Source organism: Lucilia cuprina, chromosome 5, assembly GCF_022045245.1.
Source record: "Lucilia cuprina isolate Lc7/37 chromosome 5, ASM2204524v1, whole genome shotgun sequence".
Classification (NCBI taxonomy): domain Eukaryota; kingdom Metazoa; phylum Arthropoda; class Insecta; order Diptera; family Calliphoridae; genus Lucilia; species Lucilia cuprina.
The window spans coordinates 45,918,282-45,933,675 of NC_060953.1; the positions used below are offsets into that span (position 1 = coordinate 45,918,282).

The following is a 15,394-nucleotide window of genomic DNA, read 5'->3' on the forward strand; positions in this document are numbered from 1 at the left end:
CATACTACAGTCTTGACTATAGAACATACTACAGTTTATTCTATAGAATAGAATATAAAATAGACTCTAGTCTCGCCCACAGAAGAAACTACAAACTCGACTAAAGAATAGACTCTAGAACAGAACCTATTCTCGACTACAGAACAGATTCTAGTCTTGACTATAGAATATACTACAGTCTCGACTATAGAATAGTTTATAGTCTCGACGGTAGAACAGACTACAGTCTTGACTATAGATAGTACAATAGTTTATACTATAGAATAGACTATAAAACAGACTCTAGTCTCGCCTATAGAACAAACTACAAACTTGACTATAGAGTAGAGTCTAGACCAGAAACTGTTCTCGACTATAAAATAGGATATAGTCTCGACGGTAGAACATACTCTGGTCTCGACTGTAAAACAGATTACACTTTCGACTGTAAAACAGACTACAGTCTCGACTATAGAATAGACTCTAGAACAGACTTTAGTCTCGACTATAGAAAAGACTATTGTCTTGACTATAGAACATACTACAGTCTTGTCAATAGAACATATTCTAAACAAACTACACACTCGACTATAGAATAGACTCTAAAGCAGATTCTAGTCTCGACTATAGATCAGGCTATAGCCTGTAGAACAGACTCTAGTCTCGACTCTAGAACAGATTCTCGACTATTACTTATATAGAGCAGATTATTGTTTTGACTATAGAGCAGAATAAATGTAGTCTCTACTTTAAAAGAGATTATAGTCTCAATCAAATATTATATTTTCAACTATAGAACAGATTATAGTCTCGACTATATAAAAGACTATGGTATTGACTTAGGAGCAGACTAGTGCCTCGATAACTGATACAACAGGTTATTGTATGGACTGGAGATAAGAAAATTTATTAAGTAATACGCTCGAATATAGAACAGACTATAGTCTCCACTTGGGAGCAGACTAGACTGATACAATAGGCATTGTTGTTGTTGCCGTTTAATTTCCCTATGACAAACAAGTGTCAATTTCAATTGTTCAACTCGACAATTTGTCAGTAATGATTCGTTTACAACAAATAACAAATAAATATGTCTATAAATACTTTTACACATACTATTATATTTTAGTTATTAATATTAACTTTAACTTTTTTTCTTTTGGATTATTAAATAATTAACTACCACAACATTACTTTTGTTATAATATATAATTATTATTTTGTTTTTTTTTTCTTTGTATTTTTAAATATAACTCTCAAAAAATAACATCAACACAATTCAACGAAATATAATACATAATTATTTCTACTATTCAATATATATATATTTATATATTTTTCCAAATAATTTAATAATCTGTTTGATTTTATATAAATATATGATTTTTTATGGTTTTTTGAACTACATTAAATTAAATAACATTAATTACAGCACAATAAATTATTAATTAATTAACTTTTGTATTGTTATTTCAACTATTTTATTTAATTTAGTTTAGTTTAATTAATTTATTATATAGGGTTTTTTATTTGTTTGAGTGTAGCTATAGTTAATTGTTTAAATAAATTTTATATTTTTATTATTGTTTCCCTCTATAGAGTTTTATTATTTTTTCTTAGTTAAAGACCAAGTATTTCTTTTGTTCGGTTTAGATTTTTTGTTAAAAACAATTATGAAAATACTTTTAACTTTTTTTCTTTTGTTAATTTGCTTAACAGAGTTTTTAAGAAAAATTATTTTCTTTTAATTTTAAGGCATATTTTATGCAGTATTTTATTAGTTTAGATTGAAAACTATAGATTTCTTAAAAATTTAGTTCTTGTAAGCAGTTAAGGTCTTGATTTATTTTTTTTATTAAATATCTTAATTTAATTAAAATATTATTTTGTTTTTATTTTAAATTTGGTGCTTTGCTCTTACTGTGAGAGTAATTTGAAATTACTCAATGAAATGAAATATTTTTTTTTAAATAAAAAACATAAGAACTCAATATATAGTTTAGATATTTTATTTAGTAAAAGATAGAGAGAGAAATGTTTGAAATATTTAAATACGCTGAATTTTTGACGTTTTATAAAAGAAATTACTATTTTAAATCACTGTTCTACTAAGACAAGTCTGGGGACCTAATCCTTATAAAATAATCTTTACTTCTTAGGTTCGAATTATAACACTCTGGTGAAATCTTTGATATAAAACTGTCCTAGAGTTTAGGCATTCATGACTGAATGTCTAAGATCAATAAGAAATGAAGTCATATGCCCTAGAGTTATAAAAACTGGATTAAAGTTATGATGCACCTTAAGTGAGTTCCTTGTAAAGTAGCTGCGCCCCGTAGATATAGTGGTCATTGAATGATAATTGAAGTCTAATGCACAAAAGTTATATAAAAATAGGATTTATGTTTTTATGTATCATAGTGAGTACCTTGTAAAGTAGCGCTAACGCTACGAAAAGGATAATTGGTTAATTGGAGTATATGGCAATCGGATCTAAAAGCTTTTTATTAAAATAATACCGATAAAATAAGACTGATAGGCAACAGTGTTTAGATACTGGATAATATAATCTAAAAAACAAGATAGTTTTCGGCTTCAATACATCCACTATCCCATCGAACGAAAATGAGTGTGTTTGATGTGATCGAGTATTGTTAACAAGTTTATTCAGAGCAACATATTGCTGCAAAGAATCGATAGATTCTCTAGTGGAAACAGCAATCTATACAAAAGAGTCTAGCGGACATAACTCTCTACTTTTGTGTCTACAATCCCCTGCCCTTAAAGCACAATACATTGATGAATCTTCCTCATCTTGGTGTAATTGCAATATGGAGAAAATGACGTGTTAGCAATAAGTATCTCTAGTCTGCTGCAACTATAAACTGGTAGTTTTTAATATGTCCTCGGCATTTTCTTGGAATGAATTGGAATACATAAGAGTCTAGTGAACATAATACTGGAATTTCCTATCTACAATCCCCTGCCCTCGGGGCATAATACCTTGATGAAACTTTTTCATCTTAATGCGATTGCTATTCGGGGGAAAAAAGGTTCTACCAGTACCTCTAGTCTGCTGCGACTATAAACTGGTAGTAGTTTTAAATGTTTCCTCGGCTATTTCTTAGAATAAATTGGAATGCGTAAGGGTCTAGAGAACATGGCACTGTACTTTCGTGCCTACAATTATCTTCCCCCCAGGACATAATACCCTTATAAAACTCACTATCTTGGTGTGATTGCAATTCGGGGAAAAGAGGGGCTACCAGTATCTCTAGTCTGTTGCGACTATAAACTTGTAGTTTTCCTCAGAATGAATTGGATTACATAAGAGTTTAAGGATCATAATACTGTACTTTCGTGTCTACCAGCCCCCCGGGGCATAATACCTTGATGAACCTTCCCCATCTTGGTGTGATTGCAATTCGGAGGAAAGAGATGCTACCAGTTCCTGTCGACTCCTGCGACTATAAACTGGTAGTTTTAAATATGTCCACTCCCCACTCCCCGTGAGCATAAAACCCTGATTAATTTTTCCCATCTTCGTGTGATTGCAATTCGGAGGAAAAGAGGTGCTACTAGTTCTTGTAGTCTGCTGCAACTATAAACTGGTAGTTTAAAATGTGTTCTCGGTTTTTCCTTCAAAATAAATTGGAAGACATAAGGGTACGATAATTTATTCGGAATTAAAGCAAAGCGTTTCAATATGGACCGGTGCTGGTGAGTCGATTCAAGCTTAACCTGTTATTGTGAAATTAAATTAAAATATCCTTTTGATCACACTAAATACTTTATTACTCTTCAATTTATCGTATTCTTCTCTAATTGCAAGAAATGATTCTGTAAGAAGAAAATATACTTTTGATCTCACTGAATACCCTCTTAATTTTCGGTTTATTGTATTCCATTTTTAACGCAATTAGTGATTTGTTGAAAAAATTTATTTTATAACATATTTAGTAGCACTTTTGACATGCAAGCCACTTTTTTAGTTAGGTCACTTGGAAAGTTTGTGATTTAGAGCAAAAACTCGGAATCATTTGACTCAATGTGATACCTGTTGCATTATTCAACAAACTCCTCAACAAACTCCTCTAGGTAAAGGCAAAATATCGGTAGAAAAGTACCATAATTGTAACAATTCTTTGTCAATAGTGGATTGTTGAAATTTTGACAACGTTGTGCGTTATCTGACAACATAGTGTTGTCGTACGTATGTATGCACATATATACTTTGACAAAGGATTGAATAATTATGAACACGTTGATGTCAATTTAGTACCAGGCGTATATAATTGGAACACGTTTTTTTTCTCAAATATATAAATATAAATAGAAACATTACAGTTTATATGGAAATTCTTAGGAATAGTGTACTTTGGGTTAAAAATTTGTTGGTCTGTGCATGCTATTACTAAAACGAAACCAACGATGGAATAGAAAATCTGTTTTTCCTAGCGAATTTAAAGTTTATGTTGTTTAGAAAATTTTTTTTTGTACTAAATGTTGAAATATCTCTCTAAAAAGGTCATTTTGTAGCAGTTTTGTTTTAGTAGTTAATTTTCTAAATATATTTTGTTGTATTCTTTTAGTAAAATGTTTTGTTTAATGTTTATTTTTTTAATTTTATATATTTATAATATTTTTTAGATGATTAAGTAATTAAAAAAACATTGTTTCTAATACTACAACATCAATTTAAATATTAATATTAATACATATTGTACTGCAATTTATAAAAGGTGATTATAAAATTAAAACCAAAAATATGGAAAATACTAAAAAAAAGAAAAATTTATTCAAAATGTTTCTTAATGTTTAAGAATCAACTTTTTTTCTCCAATTACAGAAACATTTTGAAATGTTACTTAAACCCAATAACTAACAAACTAAAGCCAAATATTTTAAAAATTATAATTAATTTTTTTTCAAATACTTTAATATAATTATAAACAAATTTCTACATACAATTAATATTTAAGGAATTTTGGAAAAAAATCGTTTTTTTTTTGTCAAACTAATTTAAAATAAAATTTATTTAAAAGCGTTTTGAAAAACCATAAATTTAAATAAAATAATTAATGAAAAACCAGAGAGAAACATGTTAGTGTTGCTTTAAAAAAATAATGGAATTGTAACGTAAATAAAAAGAAAACATTCACAGTTAAATTTTAATAAAGTATACTTTAAGGTGTTAATTGAATATAATAAAAACAAGCATACTTTTAGGCGCTAAAAGTAGACTTAACTTAAAGCCAAACAAATAAAGCTGTATGTGTGTAGAAAAAAAATCTTGTTAATAAATTAAAAATTATGTTTGAAATTTTTTTTAAATTTTGTAGAAAAGTGTTTTTGTTTAAATTAGTAATTTTTTCTTTTTTTTCTAAAAAAAAAACAAATTTTATTTTTTATTATTTTTCACATTTTTTTTTGCAAACTTTTTTTTTAAGATAATTTCATTTTGAATTAAAAATTTACTACAAGTGGTAGTTGTTATTGTTGTTGTTGTTTAAATAAATAATTTATTAAATAATATTTTAAATATATAATTTAAAAACGAATTATTATTTATACCGGAGTTTTGGGTAATTTCCGTCGTGTCGGCGAAGCCGGTGATTTGTCTGTAGTAGTTTCGGGGTCTATATATATATTTATTATTATTTTTTATTTTCATATATAGACATGGTTGTTGTTGTTGTTGGTAGTTTTGATTTGTTGTAGTAGAGGGTAGTGAGACATTATGTTTTGATTTTTTTGGTTTGTTGCATGAAGATTAAAAAAAAATGAACACAAATTGTTAAAACGTAAACAAAAAAATCAATGAGAAGATAAGAAAAATAAACACATATAAAAATTTATAAGTTTAAACATGTTTAAAGTTTTAGTTTTTTTTTTTCAATAACAAAAAATTATAAAATTATTAAAAAATATAAATATTTTTTTCTTATTTACATTTAAATGTCTTTAAATATTTGTTTATATTAAAGACATTAAGGTGCAAATATTACAACATTTAGTTATTATAAAGTAACAATAAAATTGCTATCGCAAACTTACCCGCTATTAAACCCAAACCAATAGGTCCATCACCCGAACGTCTGGGTCCTCCTCTTTCATTGCCACCACTATTACCGGGTGGTATATTTTCATCGAATAAATCACACATACGAAAGTCGGTAGCATGTTCTACCAACAATTCGACCACATCACCTGTACGATCCATTATACTGCAGACCTCTTCGAAACTGCGATCGATTAATGACATGCCATTCCATTCTAAAATCTGTAAATTTATTGTGAATTTGGTTAACAAATTTTATATAAATTTCCATTTTTTTAGCGGGAATTATTCATAAAGTTCAGTTTACATTTTGTTTAAGATTTTTAAAGTTTTTAAAAGCTACACTCAATTCTTTTTATGTACCCAGCAAAATCTCGTTAATGGCTTGTACTTACGTAGCCACTTACTTTTCAACAACTACAACTTATCGTTGGCATTACTCTAAAGCGCTCTTATAGTGGCTTACATATAATATCATAAGTAATTACTTTATTTTGAGTTTTGTGATTGTATTTGCACATTTTATTGAATTGAGAGCTTTTAACTGGTTTTCACACATACACAGAAAGTAAAAAGCTTTTTGGGAAAACAATTATTGGACGCACAATACAAAAACAAAGCAATGCTGTCGTTAGAAAGACAGCAAACTTACGAACAAGAAAGTTATAAAAAAACTGCTTATTAACTCCTTATTTGTAAGTACTTATACAAGTAGTGATTTTTAAACGAGTAGTACTTATGCCCACCAACGTGTGGAAGTAATGAGTTAAAAAGCGAATTTTGTATAGTTTTTTTTGGCTCATTACTTTTAAATGTAAGTTTTTGCTGTGTAGTTTAGAAGCGCTTTGGAATTTGACTTTTAATTATCGCTTTCTAACCACAAGTAATGCTCAAAACCTGATCATTCTAAAAATCTATGAAATTTTAATCTTAAAGTAGAATTATTTAAGTAAAACTCGAATGTTTAGCTTATAATTCCAACTTTTAAAACGTGAGCTTTTTAATCACATAAATGACTTTGTTTGTAAGTACACAGAGGGAATAAAGACGTTTTGAAATTATACACGCTCGTTATCAAACTGACACCAAAGTGTTTATAATTTTTCAAAAAAAATCTATTGTCAAAATATGTGCAGATAGTTGTCAAATTAAAAGCAAAAATCTACTTAAATCACATAATTATTAAATCAACAAAAAATAAAAACGTGTTACCAAAGTGACAACACTATGTTGTCAAACAGAACATTCAATTTTCGAAATACCCAATAACTTAGGTGTTATTCTCGATAGGAAGTTGTCATAGGGTTTGAATATTACTTCCAGATCCTCAAAAGCTTTATAGTATTATATGTCCCAAGAAATGTACACTGGCTACATGAGGCGTTGATCAAGCTGATAATGATGTATGGTGTTATTGTCTGGTGGCATGCACTTGACAAATCATCAAACAGAAACACTCTCACTAAAGTTATAAGACAATCGGCTCTTCTCATAACAGGTGTTCTTAGGACTACGCCGGACTTCCGGTATAGTATAATCCCTGATTATAATGAACCTTCACCTGTAGGGGTCGACTGCCTAAACGTGTATACAGAGGGTTCTTAAACCTCTTGGAAAGAAAATATCTTTCCGACTCAATGATGAATGCATCATCTTGCAAGCGGAAATTTCCACGATAAAAGGGACATCTAATTGGCTTAGGTACTATCGGATATTTAATAGGGATATCAGGCAATAGTTTCGGCATATTTTTCTCATCTATCGGATCTATCAACTGTTCAACATGAATGTATTCTAGCATTCTTAAAACTGTCAAAATGGGTGTGTAATTGATCATACACTATGATCCTCACTCCTCTTAAAGGCTCGCTATTATCTCCTTTTTATTATTTTTATTTTTCACTTCTTCTTCCTTTCCGTATCTTGTTTTCTTTCCATACATTACAAAAGGACCTAATTTGGACCCAAGCAAAGTTATGCTTGTCTAAGTATACAGTCTGCTGAACCTAACCTCACCTAGTTAGTTAGTTAACTATAACATTAAAAACTGATATTTATTATTTTTTGTACAAAAATGTTTAACATTTTTCTTTAAAAACTTTTTTATCGGCATTTTCGCTACAGCCATTAACTGTCAAAAGCAATTTAAATAAAATTTCATATTTTGGAAGATTTTTTTCACAAAAAAAATTAAAGTTGATTATAATAGAAGTCTAGATATGCATAAATATGAAGGACTATATACTTAAATATGATTGACATTAAAATAAAATATAACTGAACAACAAAAAAAGAATTCTTTTTCATACACTGCTCTATTTTAATAACAAACATACGTGGACATACAAGGAAAAAAAATTTCATTTTCATATTGCTCTTATCATAAATTTACACACACAAAAGAAAAGGCCAACGACCAATGTAATAGTAATATACGAAAAAAAATTTAAAAAAATATATATAAAAGAGAATTATTGTTGTCAACATAAAAATGCCTTAAAGCTTTTTTTATGAAAGATATATAAAATACTCTCATACAATTTTTGTATCAAAAATGCATATATAGATATTATTTATGATTTTGTGAGTATGTAACTAAATATCTATATATGTACATGTTATAGAATAAATTTATTTTATTTTTAAATTATGTTCTTTATGCTAAATCATATTTAGACGAAATTATTGCAATATTGATTACAAGAGCATTGTAATAAATTTGAAATTTTTTTTTGTGAAACTCAAGAATTTTTTTTATTAGATTGTATTTTTATACCCTTCACCTTCGTGAGAAGGATATATATAAGTTTATCATTCCGTTTGTAATTTCTATAATATAATTTTCCGACCCTATAAAGTATATATATTCTGAATCCTTATAGATAGCGGAGTCGATTAAGCCATGTCCGTCTGTCTGTCTGTCCGTCTGTCCGTCTGTCCGTCTGTCTGTCCGTCTGTTGAAATCAATTTTCTGAAGACTTCAGATATCTTCAAGATACAAATCTTCAATAATTCTGTCAGACATGCTTTCGAGAAGTTTCCTATTGAAAATCAGCATAATCGGTCTATAAATTATTGAGATATGGATAAAAATCTGAAACTACCTCTGAAAATTTCTCAAACAAATCATAAATAAAAGCATAAAAACAACAACAAGGAGATAAAGCAGTAATATGCTGGTAATACAGCACGTATTTTTTGAGGGTGGTAATACAGTTTAACGGTGGTAGTACAGTACAACGGTTAATATTTCTTTCTGCTACAGTTTATATTTGTTTGTATGTATGTTATAAGTGACATGTGTGCAGAGATACAAAATAAATAAAAACTGTGTTTTAAAACATACTTGGTGAAGATTCGTCACAGCCGAATATAGAAATCTGATTTGGTTTTATATATAATTGATAATATGTTAGAATACAAAAATAATTTATTATAATGCATCATAACAAATTATAATTATATTATAATAAATTATAATGTATTATAACACAATTTTAATTAACTAAAATATATTACTATCCATTTAAAAACATTATGCATCATTATAATATAATTATAATACATTATAATGTATTATAACAGATTATAATTCATTATAATCTATTGTTATACAAATAAAATACATTATAATTTATTATAACATTATTATAATCTATTCATTAGAACACATTTTAAATTCTGCATTTTAGTTTCTTATATTTTTTTTCTTCCTTATTAACCCATTACATTATAGTTTTCTTGTTATTTCCAAAGCTATGTCAACCTTGAAAAAAAAATCCTTTACCATCTAGTCTATATGCAAATGAATACTCATTAACCTATCAATCACTAACTTTATTTGCTTTTTTGAAATGAGAGAAAATGAAATAGTAAAAGTAAATTTTTTTTCACAATATAAGAAGGTACATTTCTATCATGGCAAATCTGTTCAATGTAGCACTTTAGTAAACGTGTGGCAAATAGTCATGTAATAGTGGTAAAAATGTATTAAAAAGCATAAATTGAAAACGAAGTTAATTAAAGGCAATGGAGATTCATGTACAGATGAAATAATGTAAATTCAAACACTTTTAAAGAATATAACAAACGTTTAGTAAACTCTTTCGTAACCAGTCATGAGACTATAAATTATGTTACCTAGATCTTTAGTTTGTAGTTAAATTTTTGTAAAAATTTCTCAATTTAATCATGACAACATAAAATCATTTGTCCAATTCACAATCGATGTTGTACGGTTGTATCGTAGTATGTCGTAACCACTTTAGTGGGGAGGGTAAGTATATTGGATTTGTGCTGATGTTTGTAATGCACAATAATATACCTTAAGTATACAAATCGCCTCAGGATCATTTTCTGTGTCGATTTAGGTATGTCTGTCTGTACGTCCGTCCATGTAAACTTTGTAATCAAATTACAGGTCGCAATTTTGAAGATAATTCAATGAAATTTGTTGCATGATTTGTTACATATTGTCCCAGGGACGAGGTCTATTGAAAATGGTTAAGATCGGTCCATTAGTTTACCTTGTCCCCATACAACTGAACCCCCCAGTAGGGCTTGTAAATCTTGTAATCAAACTAATGGTCGCAATTTTGGAGATAATTCAATGACATTTGGCACATGATCTTTTATGGTACCGTAGACGAAACCTGTTGAAAATGGTTAACATCGGTCCATTTTTCACCTAGTTCTTCGCCTTGCTCTCATCAGGGTCACCCCATAGGATTTTCCGTTTAAATAGATAGATAGATAGATAGATAGATAGATAGATAGATAGATAGATAGATAGATAGATAGATAGATAGATAGATAGATAGATAGATAGATAGATAGATAGATAGATAGATAGATAGATAGATAGATAGATAGATGGATATATAGATAGATAGATAGATAGATAGATAGATAGATAGATAGATAGATAGATAGATAGATTATAATTATATAATGCAAATAATATTGTTTGTAGCAAATTTCAGCACAATTATAATTAGCTGATGCTGACAAGCAATTGCATTTATATTGAAAAAAAAACTGTTTCCACAAAACTAAAGTCAACTTCATTTTTAAAGGGTTCTTAAATCTCTCTCTAAGTTTTTTTTTTTAAATAAAGGTCGACACTAACTTTGCTATTGTAGTTATTTACAAATACACACACATATATACATATATAGAAACAATCTAAAAATCAACATTATTGTAGTGAAATAAACTCAATTACCTTGTCGCCCTGCTGTAAACCATTCTTTTCAGCTGGTCCTCCAGGCACAGTCCAAACGATATACGCAAATAGTCTGCCATCAGCACCAGTCTTACCGCCCACAACACGCATACCAAAACCACGCGCTATTAATTTATTGTAACAATATGTTGTTATTGTATTAGTAGTAGTAGTTGTAGTTGTTGTTTTAGACGTTATTGTTATTCCAGATTACAGCAATACAACACAGCATTAGAGGTATAGATGGATGGATGGATGGATGGATGTATAAAGTGAGTTTATTTGTTGTTGGAATTTGGTTTAAATTTGATTTTTTTTATTTGTTATGTAAAAACGATGAAGACATGATGACAGACAGCATCCATATTGTAGCAAACACCATCATCAACATAGTCGTAAAAAATAAAATAGAAGTAACAGAAAAGAGAATAGGAAACAAAAATCAATTTTTTTATAATTTTTTCTTCTTTTAAAAAAGAGGTTATAAAAATACTTTAAAATTTTAGTATTCAAATTGTTAAAGGAATATTGTAAGTTTAGTTGTTTTTACACTTAAATGACTTATTTTTGTTGCTATAGTCTTGTGTATATTGTAAGTGGGTAAAAGGATCTTAAGTTAATTCCTCTATATACCTTTATAGAAATGTATTTATTTATTAACAATTTAAGAAATATTTACACAAGATAAAATTTTATTGCTTGTTAGAGCAAACATTTTTTTATTAAAGCAAGAGAACATTTGTTTCTTGTTTGTGAGAATATCATTAAAGGAAATTTATATTTTTGAAAATTATATAATTTTTGCGAGTTATAACCAGGGCAATGATTTCTATGCGAATGCATGTTTGTAGTCAGTAAATCAAAATAACTTTTAACTAGTTTTCTTTTCGAATCAAAGAATTTGCTACAAAATGGCGTCATTTTGTTGCTGCATATTTTTTGCATATTTTATTATAAATGCATAAATTGCATATTTTGCTTTAAATTGCATATTTTCAACATTTTTATAGCATATTTTGCATTTTTTTAATTTTTGTAATTTTTGTTTTCTCTGTATTACATAATTTTATATATTGGGTTGTGCTGACAATAATATTGGTCCTATACCCACCTTAAAGTAACCAATCGGCTCAGAATCGTTTTCTGAGTCGATTTAGCTATGTCCGTCCGTCTGTAATCAAAGATAAGTCAATTTTGAAGATAAGTCAATGAAATTTGATAATAAAAGATCATTTACTTTTATTGTACCGTAGACGAAGCTTGTTGAAAATAGTTAATATCGGTCCATTATTCCACCTAGTCCCCATACAACTGAACCCCCGAATAAGGCTTGTAAACCTTGTAATCAAACTACAGATCGCAATTTTGGAGGTAATTCAATAAAATTTGGCACATGATCTCCTCTGGTACAATAGACAAAGCCTATTGAAAATGGTTGACATAGGTCCATTATTTTACCTAGACCCCATACAACTGAATCCCGAATAGGGCTTGTAAACCTTGTAATCTAACTACAGATCGCAATTTTGGAGTAAATTCAATAAAATTTGGCACATGATCTTCTCTGGTACCATAGACATAACATAGGTCCATTATTTCACCTAGACCCCATACAACTGAACCCCCGAATAGGGCTTGTAAACCTTGTAATCAAACTATCTATGGTTAAAATAGGTCGATTATTTCCCCCGGCCCCCATACAACTGTACCCCTTGTAAACTTTTTAATTAAACTATAGATCGCAATTTTTAAGATAATTCAATGAAATTTTACACATGAGCTTTTATGATACCGTAGACAAAGCCTATTGAAAATGGTTAACATCGGTTTATTTTGTCACTTAGGCCCCATACAACTGAACCCCCGAATAGGGCTTGTAAACCTTTTTATTGAACTATAGATCGCAATTTTTGAGATAATTCAATGAAATTTGGCACATGATCTTCTATGATACCATAAACAAAGCCTATTGAAAATGGTTAACATCGGTTCATTATTTCACCTGGCCCCCATACAACTGAACCCGCCAAATAGGACTTTTAAGTTCATAATTATGTTTAATATACTCTTATTTCGACAAAAAGCTGCAAAACCAGCCTTGATGATCCTCATAAACTTTATAATTATAGGGCCTCATTTGACCCTAGCCCCTATAAAAAGCCCCCATGAAAATTTCACTTTAATATCCACTGTTTTATTCAACAATAAATGGCTTGTATATCTGAGGCAAAGTACAATTCAACTTAAATGCTATATTATGAAAACTAAATAACATTTTATTCGTGTATAGGTGTAGGGTATTATATGGTCGGCCTCGCCTGACTATAACTTCTTACTTGTTTTCATACATATTTAAGTTCTAGATATTGTATTTGTATTTTATTAAAAGTTTTTTTATAAAATGTAATTAAATTCATATTTAATTAAATTTCTATATCATATAATGCTACAGATAGTTATAGTACAACTTTAAATACAAACACATATAAAAATTTCCAATATAATTTCTTGTAGTTTCAATTCTGTTACATTTCCGTTTCCTTATTTATTTCATATACATATGTATGTATAAAATGTATGTACATATGTTGTTTTTATAAAGCTTTAGGCCAAATTGATGTTTTATTTATATATGTATATATCTCTCTTTAGAAATAGAAAATCTTTAGAATCTAGTGATTGCTTTAATCGTTCTTGAAAAATCAATCATATGTTGCTTTTATAATACTAACTGTCTGTCTGTCTGTCTATCAATTTTCACTTCATCCTTCTAATAAAACAGCAGAAATTTTTATTGATTTAGTAAGTTGTATCTCTGGTTAACAAAATAACAAAATGTATAGGAAAAGTTTAATATTTGTGATGCTAAATTAAGAACACTCTACCCTGTAGTGCTAAAGGACTTAACTAGAATTAGCTATCGTCTCAACATTGTAAAAGGCTGTCTAACTAGTAGTCTATACAACAGATTAAGATCTGAATGAAATAATTTCAAGTAAAAAATTAATAAATAATTCGTTAAAATTTAAATCCCTCTCTAAATGTCCTCCAATTCCCCTAAGATACAGGACTATTAAAACCCAGAAAAAATATCTCTGAGAAAATAATGACAAGCTATTTCAGTGTATACTAGTAAACATAGAAGTAACTATTGTTTTGTTAATGAAAAATTTAAAAGAAGACTTCGATGCAACTATAAAACTACTGTACAGCCGCACTACAAGTTTAGTTGTGTATGTCTGTGTATCTATGTGCTTTCTGCTGTAAACGGAAATTAAAATGTGGTTTTTGGATTTAAGCTCTAGTGATGTAATTAACTAACAATTTCGTTATTTTTTTCTTTTGTATTTTGTTTAAATGTTCATTGTGAAATTACTGCACATGGCCTCAGACTCTTCGCAGAGTATGAAACATTTTGAGTTTATTTTTTTTTCGCCCAAAGAGCGAAGTAAATTAGATACCTGATACGATAGTAACAGCATTCATGCATATAATTGCACGAACATGTTTAGTAATTACTGAAAACTTTCTAACGTTAGTGGTTTCTGGTTTTGAGCAGAAATAAAACCCACATTATAAACCAAAACATTATTTTGGGAAAATATATGCGCTATTTTTAAGCGGTATGGTTTTGACAGAAAAAGGTTTTTATTAAGTGATTTTCGGAAGCGGGTCTTAATATTCAATATAATACGATAAACGATAGCAGGGAAAGTATGTACAACTGATTCCGTTTTGTGATCAAAGTATCCTTTTTAGAATTCATAATGTATATTATCTATATTTGTGAAATGTTAAGAATTTTTTTGTTGGCCCGATTATACAAAAAGGAGAATTTCTTTTTCAAAATTGGCCAAATCTTTTTATCAAAAATTTAATAAAAATATGAAAAGACAAGTCCAACAAGTAAAATGATGTCCTCAAGGAGTTAATTGTTTCTGGTTTATTAGCATAAATATGGGAATTAGCTTCACATCTCCGGAAAAAACTAAAAGCACCAATATGAATTTCTTTATATTCTATTGACTAAAGTCTAGTCTATAGTCTAGTCTATAGTCTAGTCTATAGTCTAGTCTATAGTCTAGTCTATAGTCTAGTCTATAGTCTAGTCTATAGTCTAGTCTATAGTC

The 15,394-nt window shown here is 28.7% G+C and overlaps 1 protein-coding gene across 2 annotated transcripts in view; it reads right to left on the minus strand.

The window, feature by feature from the left end:
* Window positions 1-5,461: 5,461 nt before the first annotated feature.
* The window catches only part of LOC111685605 (regulating synaptic membrane exocytosis protein 2), a 42,344-nt gene continuing 32,411 nt past the window's right edge, over window positions 5,462-15,394 (minus strand). The window contains exons 8-10 of one of the 2 annotated variants that reach the window (XM_046951928.1): window positions 11,265-11,389; window positions 6,037-6,262; window positions 5,462-5,618 (exon numbers count right to left, since the gene is read on the minus strand). In XM_046951928.1, the coding sequence (XP_046807884.1) occupies window positions 5,548-5,618; window positions 6,037-6,262; window positions 11,265-11,389 (422 nt within the window). In that variant the 3' untranslated portion in view covers window positions 5,462-5,547. Of the gene's footprint in view, window positions 5,619-6,036; window positions 6,263-11,264; window positions 11,390-15,394 lie in introns of those variants that run through there. The other variant, XM_046951929.1, reaches the window with a different exon arrangement.